General features: G+C 41.5%; 1 protein-coding gene across 2 annotated transcripts in view; it reads left to right on the top strand.

The window, feature by feature from the left end:
• The window catches only part of egf (epidermal growth factor), a 146,228-nt gene that overhangs the window by 128,572 nt on the left and 1,777 nt on the right, over nucleotides 1–15,879 (top strand). The window contains exon 21 of one of the 2 annotated variants that reach the window (XM_043697796.1): nucleotides 4,025–4,157. The exons of the other annotated variant lie outside the window; for it this stretch is intronic. Within the exon in view, the coding sequence (XP_043553731.1) occupies nucleotides 4,025–4,144 (120 nt within the window). The 3' untranslated portion in view covers nucleotides 4,145–4,157. The remainder of the gene's footprint in view (nucleotides 1–4,024; nucleotides 4,158–15,879) is intronic. 2 annotated transcript variants of the gene reach the window in all.

The following is a 15,879-nucleotide window of genomic DNA, read 5'->3' as shown; positions in this document are numbered from 1 at the left end:
GAATATTTCCCATCAACCATCACCCTCTGTCTTCTTTCAGCTAGCCAATTTCTGATCCAAACCTCTAAATCACCCCCAATCCCATGCCTCTGTATTTTGTGTAATAGCTTACCATGGGGAACCTTATCAAACGCCTTACTGAAATCTATATACATCACATCAACTGCTTTACCCTCATCCACCTGTTTGGTCACCTTCTCAAAGAACTCAATAAGGTTTGTGAGGCATGACCTACCATTCACAAAGCTGTGTTGACTAGATGATTACAAATCCTATCTCTTATAACCCTTTCCAACACTTTACCCACAACTGAAGTAAGGCTCACTGGGCGAAATTACCAGAGTTGTTTCTACTCCCATTCTTGAACAAGGGAACAACATTTGCTATCTACCAGTCTTCTAGCACTATTATTGTCAGCAATGACGACATAAAGATCAAAGTCAAAGGCTCTGCAATCTCGTCCCTGGCTCCCCAGAGAATCCTAGGATAAATCCCATCAGACCCAGTGGACTTATCTATTTTTACACTTTCCAGAGTTGCTAAGACCTCCTCCTTGTAAACCTCAATCTTATCTAGTCTAGTAGCCTATATCGCAGCCTTTCCTCAACAACATTGTCTTTTTCTAATGTAAATACTGACAAAAAATATTCATTTAGCGCTTCCCATATCTCCTCTGACTCCACGCACAACTTCCCCACTATTGTCCTTGATTGGGCCTAATCTTACTCTATTATGACTCTATTCATTCTTTTATTTCTGATATAGCTATAGAAAGCCTTAGGGATTTCCTTGATCCTCATCGCCAATGACTTCCCTTGTCGCCTCCTGGCCCTTCTTAACTCTCGCTTTCGGTCTTCCCTTGCTAACTTGTAACTCTCAAGCACCCCAACTGATCTATTACATCTCATTACATAAGCCTTCGTCTTCCTCTTGACCCAGGTTACATGCATTTCAGTCACTTAAGTAGCTGAAGATTAGCCAGCACAGAACATAGCAGCATTTGTTGCAGTCACTTGGCCAAACATCGAACCTTTGCCACATTGACTCTGAAATTGTAATTGTAATTAATCGAGTACACTGTAATCAACCCTCACTAGCAAAAAAGCCTGTACTTGCAAAGCATTAACTAAATGCCAACATCTTTCATTGTCCTCAGCTACAAACCTCAAATCCCAATAAGGTGATGTTCATGCCCTTCAGTGAAGTGATTTGAAGAATACCCATGAATTTGTAACAATTATGTCTGACAATATTTTTTATTCCAATATTAGACAGTTTAAAAAAAATACAGAAATATGTATCTTACAACACCATGTGAATCATCACTTCCCTTTCTTCTGTACTTTCTTTCATTCGCCAGTGTAATGTTTTATAATGTCAACCAGATTTTGTTCATGGAATCTGGTCAAATAAAGTGGTAACATTTTTGTGGCACCCCATTACATCATGAATTAATGTGTTGTGGCCAACAGTATGACATGACACATCATTCAGTGAGATGTAAAAGGGTTCTGCAGCACAAATTCATTTCACAATCATTGTATCTTTTAAGTGCTAGTTTATGGATTCAATATGAGGTTGATTTTTGCAAAGTACTGCAACGCATCCATTATTGGGTTACCTGATTTGCATTCAGTTAACTAAACATTGTTAAAAATAACGCAGATTGCATTTTGCATAACAAAATGGATTGGAGAAGACTGATTTTGATTTACAGTCTTAGAGTCATAGAGATGTACAGCATGGAAACAGACCCTTCAGTCCAACCAGTCCATGCCGACCAGATATCCCAACGCAATCTCGTCCCACCTGCCAGCACCTGGCCCATATCCCTCCAAACCCTTCCTATTCATATACCCATCCAAATGCCTCTTAAATGTTGCAATTGTACCAGCCTCCACCACTTCCTCTGGTAGCTCATTCCATACACATACCACCCTCTGCATGAAAAGGTTGCCTCTTAGGTCTTTTTTATATCTTTCCCCTCTCACTCTAAACCTATGCCCTCTAGTTCTGGACTCCCCCACCCTAGGGAAAAGACTTTGTCTAATTATCCTATCCATGCCCCTCATAATTTTGTAAACCTCTGTAAGACCATCCCTCAGCCTCTGATGCTCCAGGGAAAACAGCCCCAGCCTGTTCAGTCTCTCCTTATAGCTCATATCCTCCAACCCTGGCAACATCCTTGTAAATCCTTTCTGAACCCTTTCAAGATTCACAACATCTTTCCGATAGGAAGACCAGAATTGCACGCAATATTCCAAAAGTAGCCTAACCAATGTCCTGTACAGCCGCAACATGACCTCCCAACTCTGGTACTCAATACTCTGACCAATGAAGGAAAGCATACCAAACGCCTTCTTCACTATCCTATCTACCTGCGACTCCACTTTCAAGGAGCTATGAACCTGTACGCCAAGGTCTCTGATCAGCAACACTCCCTAGGACCATACCATTAAGTGTATAAGTCCTGCTAAGATTTGCTTTCCCAAAATGCAGCACCTCACATTTGTCTGAATTAAACTCCATCTGCCACTTCTCAACTTCTCAGCCCGTTGTCATCTGAGGTAACCTTCTTTGCTGTCTACCACACATCCAATTTTGGTGTCATCTGCAAACTTACTAACCATATGCCTTACGCTCGCATCCAAATCATTTATAGAAACGACAAAAAGTAGAGGACCCAGCACCGATCCTTGTGGCACTCCACCAGTCACAGGCCTCCAGTCTGAAAAACAACCCTCTACAACCACCCTCTGTCTTCTACCTTTGAGCCGGTTCTGTATCCAAATGGCTAGTTCTCCCTGTATTCCATGAGATCTAACCTTGCTAATCAGTCTCCCATGGGGAACCTTGTCGTACGCCTTACTGAAGTCCATATAGATCACATCTGCCCTCGTCAATCCTCTTTGTTACTTCTTCAAAAAACTTAATCAAGTTTGTGAGACATGATTTCCCACACACAAAGCCTTGCTGACTATCCCAAATCAGTCCTTGCCTTTCCAGAAACATGTATATCCTGTCCCTCAGGATTCCCTCCAACAACTTGCCCACCACTGACGTCAGGCTCACTGTCTATAGTTCCCTGGCTTGTCCTGACCACCCTTCTTAAACAGTGGCACCACGTTAGCCAACGTCCAGTCTTCAGGCCCAGCAATCACTTCCCTAGCTTCCCACAGAGTTCTACTCACAAGACTACAGTGAAAAGTCTACAAGTCACCACTTATGGTGCCATCTTAGGTACAAATGTGCCTAGGTACAGACTCTTAAGTATAAGTTATTTAGCTGCTGTAATTTTTCATAATATGGGGAAAGATTGAATGTGATTTAAATTTGGGAAGAATAGCTCATATTGAGTGCAGCACCAAAAGAGCACTAGCAAAACAGGAGTCAAACGAAATCAGGGGAAAATCTTCACTGGTAGGAGACAGTTACAATCAGATCAAACGTGATCTTAGTAAATGGTATAGCAGGTTCAAGGGCCTCCTAACTCCTATCATTTTATAAATATTTGTATGGACTCCAGCAGTTCAAGAGGGTGACTCACAAAAACCTTTTCCAGGTGGATTACAGTTGGACAATAAACATTGGACAAGCCAGCAATTCTCACAAAGGATGGGTGAATAAGAAGAGAGTTAGAGCATAGAAACACAAACAGGATTTTGTTTATAACATTTTGTTCATCAATGTAGACATGTAAAATATCAACTCTTGGGTTATCCAGAGTAAAGTTGAAAAGAAATTCCAGAGAGAAAGAATAACCAGATTTTTGTTGCATTTAATATGCATATGGCACTGCTGGGAATTAGATAGTTGCATTACTGAAATGCAGAATTTAAAAGATAACTGATGACTGACAGATTTGTTTTTTGTTTGTTTACTAATATTGGTGTAGTTCCTGATCATTTAATGATAGCTTTCCATGAAGTCAGAAATAGTTTCTCTGCATTCATTTTTGCAGTTTTGTCTGTTGTATCTTGCCTGATTTAATGTTTATTTGCATTCTGCTCCTTGCTTGTTCCAGTTTTATACAGTGGTGGAAACTAATTGGAAGATTGGAGAAGCATGTACAATCCATGTTATCAGAACAGAAAATCATACTCAGGCTGCAGCATCTGGTTACCTGGACACTGTTTTTAAATAATTGGGAGTTGTGTGTGAGTTTTGTGCAGTAATACAGATTCTCTGCTTAATTTCTAGTCTGTCATACTCCTGCAGTGATTTCCAGTTGATAAATCTATGTGTACTTTTTTCGATGCCGATGTGCAAATACTGTGTAGATCATTATAAGTCTAGAATCTCAAACTTCCTGCTAAATTACAAGATCAGCAGTTTGTTTCTCTTTGTAAGTTATACTGCCACTTTCATTTCCATTTCCTGTCATTAGTCTGTCAGCATTTTCTATAGTATCACTTATTTGCAATCTTAAAGTACATGGCAAATGCAAAAACTGGAAGTGTTATAGACTGGAGATTTGATCAACCATGAAGATGGGCATAGAATGACATTGAGCTATCAATTCACTCTTGTTTCTGGTGAAGGCAGCACACAAATGTGGTCTGCATTTTTAAGGGCTTGCAGCTGGCATAAAGTTGTGTGACTGCATACATGAAAAAAGGCCACAAAACAGTGAGAGGCTAGCGCAAGTTGGAACGAGTTTTAAAAAGGCACTTCTTAAAAGGAAAGTGTATTGTGGTTGAAGTGGCTGGAAGTCATTCCACAACTGATTCCGACTTGGAAAGGATGTAGAACTGATGCAAACATGGCATAAGACAAACCCTCAGATTTTCTGATACTGCATCAAAGCTGTGGTAGGGGTGGTGAAGAGCATGGGAAATGGCATCTGTTCATAAGAAGTCTAAATTTGTGAAGGCTACGTGATCAAAAAGCTGTGCTGGTCAATGCCAACAGTCAAGCCGACCTGATGTATTGCTGCAATACAATAAAGGTCTCACATGAGTAATCCAGGGGCAGTCAACGTATCTTCAATTGCCATACCCAGAAACTTGACCAGCTGCAGTGCGCACATTCTCAAATTGCTGATCACCATCACCATTGCTTCCCCCTCCCTCCCAACAATCTTCCCAGTAATTTCTTTTGGATCTCATACCTGCCACTAATAGCTGCACCTCAGTGTCATACAGCTGCAAGTTGCACTCCCAGATCGCTCACTTCGCACACTGCCAGCTATTCTGTCATTACATCAACCAAACACAATGCTCCATATTCACAATTTGGAGATGCCGGTGTTGGACTGGGATGTACAAAGTTAAAAATCACAAAACACCAGGTTATAGTCCAAAAGGTTTAATTGGACAACCACCTGATGAAGGAGCAGTGCTCCGAAATCTAGTGCTTCCAATTAAACCTGTTGGACTATAACCTGGTGTTGTGTGATTTTTAACTCCGTACTCACACACTCCTCTCTCTCTGGTAAGATAAGAGAATGCAAAGCCAGGGGCAGCAGCATTCAACAAGCAGGGGATAGAGATGTTTGAGTGCTCACCAAATACTCTTGACTGAAAGTAGCAACAGGACAGAACCAGTTGAAGATGATGGTATTCTCAGACTGAATCCTTTATCTCACATCCCACTTACACCTCAGCTCAAACTCCTTCCAAATTATGAGCTCTAATGTAATGCTTGCTTTCTCTTATGCTTATCATAATGCTATGACTATGCCTTTTTTCCTTTTTAGATGCACAAAAACCTGTCCCTCTCAGCCTTGCATATACTTAATGACCCAACCTCTACAGCCCTCTGTGGTAAAGAATTCCTCAGATTTCTACCCTCAGAGAGATGAAATTCTTTCTCATCTATTTCTTAACTGGGTGACCCCATATTCTGAGAGTATGCCTTCTGGTCCTAGACTCTCCCACAAAGGGGAAATACCTGTCTGTATTTACCCTGTCAAGCCCCTAAGAATTGTATTTGTTTCCTCTCATTTTTCTAAACTCCAATGAGTAACCGCATCAACCTGTTCTCAATAAGAAACATGCAAACCAGGAGCAGGGGTAGGCTATTTGGTTTTTTAAGCCCACTTCACCATTCTATATGATCATGGCTGATATTTTTTCTCATTGCCATATGCCTGATTTCTCCGCATACCAGTTGATGCCTTCAATATCTAAAACAACTAAGTCTTTATTTAACATATTCAGTGACTGGCTCCCACAGCCCTCTGTGATTGAGACTTCCAAAGGTTCTCTACCCTTTGAGAGAAGAAATTTTTTGTCATCTTAGTCCTAAATTGCCTAACCCATATCCTGATACTGTGTCCCCGGTCCAAAGCCAGTCAAAACATCCTCCCTACATTTAGTCAGTCAGAATTTCATATGTTTCAATCAGATACCCTCTCATCTCTCTAAACTCCAGAGAATACACGTCCAGTTGAACCAATAGAGTCATAGAGCAGTGGAGATGTACAGCATGGAAACAGACCCTTCGGTCCAACTTGACCATGCCAACCAGATATCCCAACCCAATCTAGTCCCACCTGCAGGAACCTGACCCATATCCCTCCAAACCCTTCCTATTCATACACTCATCCAAATGCCTTTTAAATGTTGCAGTTGTACTAGTCCCATCACTTCCTCTGGCAGCTCATTCCATATATGTACCACTCTCTGTGTGAAAATGTTGTCCTTAGGTCTCTTTTATATCTTTCCCCTCTCACTCTAAACCTATGCCCTCTAGTTCTGGACTACCCCACCCCAGGGAAAAGACTTTGTCTATTTATCCTATCCATGCCCCTCATGATTTCATAAACCTCTATTAGGTCACCCCTCAGCCTCCGAAGCTCCAGGGAAAATAGCCCTAGCCTATTCAACCTCTCAGGATAGCTCAAATCCTCCAACCCTGGCAACATCCTTGTGAATCTTTTCTGAGTGTTTCAAGTTTCACAACATCTTTCTGATAGGAATGAGATCAGAATTGCACACAATATTCCAACAGTGTCCTACCAAATGCCTTCTTCACTACCCTATCTACCTGCGACTCCACATTCAAGGAGCTATGAACCTGCACTCCAAGGTCTCTTTGTTCAGCAACAACCCCTCCCTAGGACCTGACCATTAACTGTATAAGTCCTGCTAAGATTTGCTTTCCCAAAATGCAACACCTCACATTTATCTAAATTAAATGCCATCTGCCACTTCTCAGCCCATTGGCCTATCTGATCAAGATCCCATTGTATTCTGAGGTAACCTTCTTCACTGTCCACTACACCTCCAATTTTGGCATCATCTGCAAACTTACTAACTATACCTCTTATGCTCACATCCAAATAATTTATATAAATAGTGAAAAGTAGTGGATCCAGCACCGATCCTTGTAGCACTCCACTGGTCACAGGCCTCTAGTCTGTAAAACAACCCTCCACCACCACCCTCTGTCTTCTACCTTTGAGCCAATTCTGTATCCAAATAGTTAGTTCTCCTTGTATTCCATGAGATCTAACCTTGCTAACCAGTCTCCAAAGGGGAGCATTGTCAAATGCCTTACTGAAGTCCATATAGATCACATCTACCGCTCTGCCCTCATCAATCCTCTTTGTTACTTCTTCAAAAACTCAATCAAGTTTGTGAGACATGATTTCCCATAGAAATTCCTCATTGGACATTCCTGCCATCCCCAGTGTCTGAACCTCCGCTGCACTCTCTCTACATTAAGGATATAATTTCTTAGGCAGGGAGACCAATGTGCCAGATGCACTCTCACCAAGGCTTTGTATAACTGAAGTAAGGCACTCCTACCTCAGAACTTAAATCTTATTGCAATTATGGTCAATATATCAATTGCCAACTTAATTACTTGCTGCACCTGCCATCTAACTGGTGCACGAGGAACACCCAGATCCACACTTCCCAATAAATCACCATTTCAATAATACTCTCCTTCTCTTTGTTTCACATCGAAATTTATATTTTCATATTTAGCCATGTTATACTGCATCATCTTTGTGTTTGCCCATTCTCCGAAGTTAACTTGAATTCTCACTGCACCCTCCCCACAATTCACAATCCTGCCCAGTTTTGTACTAACTTGCAAATGTTGCGTTTTGTTCCCCGATCAAAGTCATTTATATATAGAACATAGAACATTGCAGCGCAGCACAGGCCCTTCGGCCCTCGATGTTGTGCTGACCTGTGGAACCAATCTGAAGCCCATCTACCCTACACTATTCCATTCTCGTCCATATGCCTAATCAATGACCATTTACATGCCCTTAAAGTTAGTGAGTCTACTAATGTTGCAGGCAGTGCATTCTATCCCCTCTACTACTCTGAGTAAATAAACTACCTCATACATCAGTCCTATATCTATCATTTCTCAATTTAAAGCTATGTCCCCTCGTGCTAGCCATCACCATCTGAGGAAAAAGGCTCTCACTGTCCAACCTATCTAACCCTCTGATTATCTTATATGTCTCAATTAAGTCACCTCTCAACCTTCTACTCTCTAATGAAAACAGCCTCAAGTCCCTCAGCCTTTCCTCGTAAGACCTTCCCTCCATATCAGGTAACATCCAAGTAAATCTCCTCTGAACCCTCTCCAAAGCTTCCACATCCTTTTTATAATGCGGTGACCAGAACTGTATGCAATACTCCAAATGTGGCCCCACCAGAGTTTTGTACAGCTGCAACATAGTCTCATGGTTCCAAAACTCAATCCCTCTACCAATACAAGCTAACACCAAGATCTCTCTGCTCTTCTACACTGCCAAGAATCTTACCATTAACCCAGTACTCTGCATTCCTGTTACTCCTTCCAAAGTGAATCACCTCACACTTTTTCACATTACTCCATTTGCCATCTCTCAACTCAGCTCTGCAGCTTAGCTATGTCCCTCTGTAACCTATAAATCCTTCATCACTGTCCACAACTCTACCGACCTTAGTGTCATCCACAAATTTATAAAAAATGACAAATAGCAGTGGACCCTTGCCGTACCCCACGAGTAACAGAACTCCAGGATGAAGATTTCCCATCAACCATCACCCTCTGCTTCTTTCAGCTAGCCAATTTCTGATCCAAACTGTTAAATCGCCCTCAATCCCATGCCTCCGTATTTTGTGCAATAACCTACAGTTGGGAACCTTATCAATCACTTTACTGAAATCCATATGTACCACATCAACTGCTTTACCCTCATCCACCTGGTTAGTCTCCTTCTCAAAGAACTCAATAAAGTTTGTGAGGCACGACCTATACTTCACAAAACCATGTTGACTATCCCTAATCAACTTCTGCCTTTTTCGATGATTATAAATCCTCTCTCTTATAACCCTTCCCAACACTTTACCCACAAACGAAGTAAAGCCCACAGGTCTATAATTTCCAGGGTTGTCTCTATTCCCCTTCTTGAACAAGGGAACAACATTTACTATCCTCCGGTCTTCTGGCACTATTCCTGTAGATAATGATGATATAAAGGTCAAAGCCAAAGGTTCTGCAATCTCTTCCCTGGCTTTCCAGAGAATCCTAGGATAAATCCCATCTGGCCCAGTAGACTTATCTATTTTTACATTTTCCAGAGTTGGTAACACTTCCTCCTTATGCACCTCAATCCCATTTATTAGTAGTCTGTATCTCAGAATTCTCTTCGACCACATTGTCTTTCTCTAGTGTGAATACTGACAAAAAGTATTCATTTAGCACTTCCCCTATCTCATCTGACTCCACATGCTTGATTGGCCTTAATCTTACTATAGTCATCCTTTTATTCCTGATATACCTATAGAAAGCCTTAGGGTTTTCCTTGATCCTATCCACCAATCACCTCTCATGTCCCCTCCTAGCTCTTCTTAGCTCTTTCTTTAGGTCTTTATTGGCTAACTTGTAACTCTCAAGTGGCCTAACTGAGCCATCACATCTCATCCTAACATAAGCCTTCTTCTTCCTCTTGACAAGAGATTCAATTTCCTTCGTAAATCACAGATCCTGCACTCGACAACCTCCTCCCTACCTGACCAGTACATACTTATCAAGGACCCACAGTAGCTGGTCTTTGAATAAGATCCACATTGCAATTGTGCCCATCCCCTGCAGTTACCTTTCCCCATCCTATGCATTCTAAATCTCAATTTCCTTTGAAATAACACACTATGGCTTTTCAAATTACCTGCTAATTTTGGATGCTAGCTCTTTGTGATTTGTGCACAAATCCCTCTGTACTGTAGCTTTCAGTAGTCTTTCTCCATTTAAGTAACATTCGACTTCTGTATTCTTCCTGCCAGAGTATATAACCTCACATTGTCCCCCATTATATTCCAAATGCCAGGTTTTTGCCAGCTCATTTAATCTTTCTATATCACTCCATAGACTCTTTGTATCATTCTCACCAGTCGCTTTCACACTTAATTTTGTGTCATCTGCAAACTTGGCAATGGCACATTCATTTCCCTCACCTAGGCCATTAGTACATATCTTACACAGGCTACCAACAGATAAAAATGTCTCAAAAAGGAAATAAATCTGTACAGAGAACCTGGTACTGGAAACAACAAACAGGAAATTCTGCCCTGTCGACCCAGTAAAGTCCTCCTTACTAATATCTGGGGGCTGTGGCAAAATTGGGAGAGCTATCACAAACTAGTTGAGCAACAGCCTGACAGTCATACAATCAGAATTATACCTAACTGTCAATGCCCCCAAAAATCACTATCACCATCCCTGAATATGTCTTTTCTCAACGGCAGGGCAGACCCAGCAGACATGGCAACACAGTGATATACAGTTGGGTGGGAGTTGGCCTGGGAGTCCTCAGCATTAATTCTGGATGCCATGAAATCTCATGGCTTCCAGTCAAACATAGGCAAAGAAACATGTTGTCGACTACCAGATAACAGTCACACTGGTTGATTAATTGGTACTCCCCTGTATTAATACCAGTTTAAGGAAACTCAGAGTGTCAAGGGTGCAGAATGTACTCAGTGGGGAATTTCAATGTCTACCACCAAGTGTGGCTTTGCAGCCTCTCTATTGACAAAGCTGACTGAGTCCTAAAGGATATAGCTGTGAGATTAGGTCTGTGACAGTTGGTGAGGAAACCAACAATAGATAAAAATATACTTGACTTCATTCTCACCAATCTGCCTGTTGCATGTCCATGACTGTATCAATAAGAATGACCATCGCATATTCCTTGTGGAAACTAGGTTCCATCTTCTCATTGAGAATACCTTCCATTATGTTGTGTATGACTGCCAAATGGGATGGATTTTGAACAGATCTAGCAACACAAGAATCAACATCTAAGAATTCCTGTGGACCATCCACAGCAGAATTTCACTCAAAAAAACTCATGGCCCAGGATATCATTAAGCCAAGGTTCAACCCTTGTTCAATGAAGAGTGCAGAAGGGTATGGCAGGAGCAGCACAAGTACCTAAAAATGAGGTTTCAACTTGGTGAAGCCACCAAACAGGACTACTTGCATGCCAAACAGCAGAAGCAGCAACTGACAGACAGAGCTAAGCGATCCAACAACCAACGGATCAGATCTAAGTTCTGCAATCCAGCCACATCCAGTCATGAATGATGGTGGACAATTAAACAATTCACTGGAGGAGGCGGCTCCAGAAACATCTCCATTCTTGATGATGGAGTCCAGCACAAATGATAAAGCTGAAGCACTAGCAACAGTCTTCAGCCAGAAGTGCTGAAGTAGATGTTCTATCTTAACCTCCTCCAGTGGATTTGGAAGGTGCAGTCGAAGGAGCTTTTGTGAATTTCTGCAATGCATGTTATAAAAAGTACACACTGCTGCTATTGAGTGAGATTCACAGGTAAGTCTTCAGCCAATTTGATTCACTCCACGTGATACTAAGAAATGGCTGAAACCATTACATATTGCAAAGGCAATTGGCCCTGACAACATTCTGGAAGTAGCATCAAAGGATTTGTAATTCATAACTTGCCACACTCCTATCGAAATGGAACCAGTACAGCTGCAACACTGACATCTTACCAACAATGTGGAAAATTACCCATAAGCCCTGCACACAAAAATCCAGACAAATCTAACCCTGCTAATTACCATGCCATCAATCTACTCTTGATCATAAGTAAAGCAATGGAAGGTATCAGCAACAGTGCTATCAAGCAACACCAGCTTTTGTTCCATCTGGATGACTCAGCTTCTGATCTCAGTACATTCTCATTCAATGGTTGGTAAAAGAGCTGATTTACAGAGGTGAGAGTGACAGCCCTGGGCATCTAGGCCACATTTGACCATGTGCAGCATCAAGGAGCCCCAAGACTTCATAGCGACCATGGGAAAATGTTTTACTGGTTGGAGTCATACTTGTCACATAGGAAGATAATTGTGGTTGCTGGACATCGGTCATCTCAGCTCCAGGATATCTCCACAGACGTTCCTCAGGGTAATGTCCTAAACCTAAGCATATTCAGCTGCTCCATCAATGACCTCACTTCATCATAAGGTTAGAAGTTGAGATGTTCACTGATGACTGCACAATGTTCAGCTCCATTTGCGACTCCTCAGATACTGAGGCTGTCCAAGCCCAAATTCAGCAACATCTAGATAATATCTAGGTTTGGGCTGACAAGCAGTAAGTAACGTTCCCACAGCATAAATGTCAGAAAATGACCATCTCCAATAAGAGAGAATCCAGCAATTGTACCTTGACTTCAATGGTGTCCCATCACTGAATCCCTCTTTGAGGGTTATGATTGACCAGAAACTCAACTGGTCTCACCACATTAACATGGTGGCTACAAGAGCAGGTCAGAGGCTAGTAATACCATGTGGGTAACTCACCTCCTGACTCCCCAAAGCCTGCCCACCATGTAAAAGGCTCAAGTCAAGGTGCGATGGAATACTCCACACTTGCCTGGATGAGTGCAGCTCCATAAACACTGAAGAAGCTTGACATCATCCAAGATTAAAAAACCTACTTGACTGGCACCATATCTACAATTCTCACTCACACCAACACTCTCATTCAGTAGCAGCAGTGTGTACTTTTTATAACATGCATTGCAGAAATTCACAAAAGCTCCTTCGACTGCACCTTCCAAATCCACAACCACTGCCATTGAGAAAGTCAAAGGCAGCAGATACATGGTTCCTGCAAATTCCATCCAAACCATTCACCATCCTGAGTTGGAAATATGTTACTGTTTCTTTAGTATCACTGGATCAAAATCCTGGAACTTCCTCTACGACAATATTGTGACTGCAGCTGTACCAAACGAACAATGGTTTAAGAAAGGGCCTCAACTCAATATCTTCTCAAGGGCAAGTAGGGAAACTACTAAATGCTGGCCCAGCCAGTAAAGCCTCATTTTCTGAATGAATAAAAATAAAATACACCCTCTGCTTTGTCAGAGTAGCTGAGGTACTGATTATTTAGTGGGCTGTAGAATGGCTTGTCCTGTGAGATGTGCCGAATATAGTTACTCACCAGCAAAACACTGAAGGAACACTGAATCTATTTAGTTGTGGTACATTTCAGAGTGCCTGAAAATCTGTGCATCCTGGGTGATTGAGAACCCTGCAATATCTGCAAAAGCAGTGCTATGACACTTCACTGCTATGACAATAAGACATATAATTGAATTAAATTAGTTTTACTGTTACATGGACTCAAATGAGTACAGTGAAAAGATTACAAGTCACCACTTATGCCGTCATCTTAGGTATAAGATACCTAGATACAGATACTTAAGTATTTGGTCTAAAGTAGAAGAAGTAATAATAAAATATCTAACATAAGAATGAAAAGGAAAACCAAAAAATAAAAGTACACAGTTTAGAGTCCCCTCCACCTGGGAACCACCTCCAGTTCACACCAGAGACTCACCTCACCAAAACGGCCGCTTGTCCAGGGACTCACCTGTAAACACGAGATTGTGGAGCCTCAGAAAGTTACAAATAGTACCTGCTCCAGCCTCAAAGGAGCAGACACAGAAAAAATTCCAACTGCTGACAATGACATTCACACCTGCTCTGAAGTTTTAGCAGGTCACAAAGCTATGACATTTGACACATTTTATGGTTGGACACATTATTGAGGTCCAGGTAGGAGAATTGCTCCCTGAACACAGTGCACGGTTATGGCTTTCTGCTAAATGTCATTGCTCCTTCCCCTAACTGGTTCCTTGCTCTGTTTTCCCTTTGCTCATTCTCTCTTTCATGCTGTAGTCCAAGAGGGTTGGAGTGGAGGTAGTGGTGGAGGGGGATGGGGATGTCTACACCTGCATTCATTTCCGGGAGCAAAGGATTTGTGTGGAATCCTTGAAGTCAGCACATTGTCCTTCGGCATTTATCACACTGCTCCCTGCAGAAACCAGTGAGTCTAAACAATTCTGGAAGGCACAAAACATTCTGCAAATGCAGAAACAACCAGTAAAATCCAACAAGCAAGTAAACTGGAAATAGTTGGTTATCCCCTTCAAGAGCACTGCAAGATAGTGGAGGTCTGATGCTGAACATGAGTATAAGGTTAATGGATGGTGTTAGTTGGTGAGGTGAAGGCCAGAATTGCAGCATTGGCCTGAATCCATGATTATCTGCTGACTGAAATCACAACCCTCTGCATACTTCTGGCAGATATTCCATACCTCCACAAATTTTTATTCAGTGTTACATCATATGTGTGTGCCTCAAACCTGGGAGGCAAAAACACACTTAAGGAGCTGCATAGAGGAATGACTGAGTCAGATCTTGTGGCCACAGTGCAAACCTATCATTTCTGAAGAATTTCATCACATTGCATATAATTTGGTTTGACCATATTTAAAATCATTTTAAAGTGATTATAGATTCATTTCATTTGTAATCGAAACAAATATCATGATTTTTAATGTATCATTTTTATTAACAAAAGGAAAAATGAATTTGAAACCAGTTCAAAGAAGTTTCACAAAGCAGATTCCTAGGCTGAAGGGGTTGAATTATGAGGGAAGATGTTAGGTCTTAGATTCAGTGGGATTTGGAAGAATCAGAGAAGACTTTATTGAAACATATAAGATTTTGAGGAGTTTCACACATAGATACTAAGAGGCTGTTTCTCCTTATGGGGAATCTAGAACTAAAGGAAATAGTTTAAACTGTAGGTCCCCCATTAAAGATGGAGATGAGAAGGAATTTCCTCTCTCAGAGGGTCATTAATCTTTCTTACTCTTTCAGGTTAAGCTGTAGAGGCTGAGTCATTCCAATATTCATGACTAAGCGAGACAGATTTACAAGGGAGTCAAAGATTATGCAGGGCAGGCAGGAAAGCAGAGTTAATCAGATCAGCCAGGATTTCATTGAATACTGGGATGGGTATGAGAGACCAAATGGTCTACTGCTCCTCTTATTACTCATGTTCTTGATACTTTGCTTCCAATATGACACAAGGATCAGTGCAGGAACATGTACAATCACTATCATTGACTTAGATATTTTACAGGAAAAGGTAAAAATTTTCCAGAGGGTCATAGTGTGGTAAAATGTTCATTGTTGCAGAATTTGATAGAAAGAAAAGAAAAGTATATTATAGAGATTGCAGGATTCTGAAGTACTGTGTGCCTTGTTTTTTAATCACACAAAATTAATGTGCAGGTACAGCAAGTGGTCAGGAAGATAAATAGAATATTGGTTTATTGGAAGGGGAATGGAAAATGCATTAAGTATGTTTTACTGCTACTCCACAGGGCCTTGTTGAGAGCATCTAGAGTTTTAGATTAGATTAGATTACTTACAGTGTGGAAACAGGCCCTTCGGCCCAACCAGTCCACACCGACCCACCGAAGCGCAACCCACCCAGACCCCTACATTTACCCCTTTACCTAACACTATGGGCAATTTAGCATGGCCAATTCACCTGACCTGCACATCTTTGGACTGTGGGAGGAAACCGGAGCACCC

Source organism: Chiloscyllium plagiosum, chromosome 1 (genome assembly GCF_004010195.1).
Source record: "Chiloscyllium plagiosum isolate BGI_BamShark_2017 chromosome 1, ASM401019v2, whole genome shotgun sequence".
NCBI lineage: Eukaryota > Metazoa > Chordata > Chondrichthyes > Orectolobiformes > Hemiscylliidae > Chiloscyllium > Chiloscyllium plagiosum.
The sequence above is the reverse complement of the archived record's forward strand: the minus strand, read 5'-3'. Positions and strand labels throughout refer to the sequence as shown.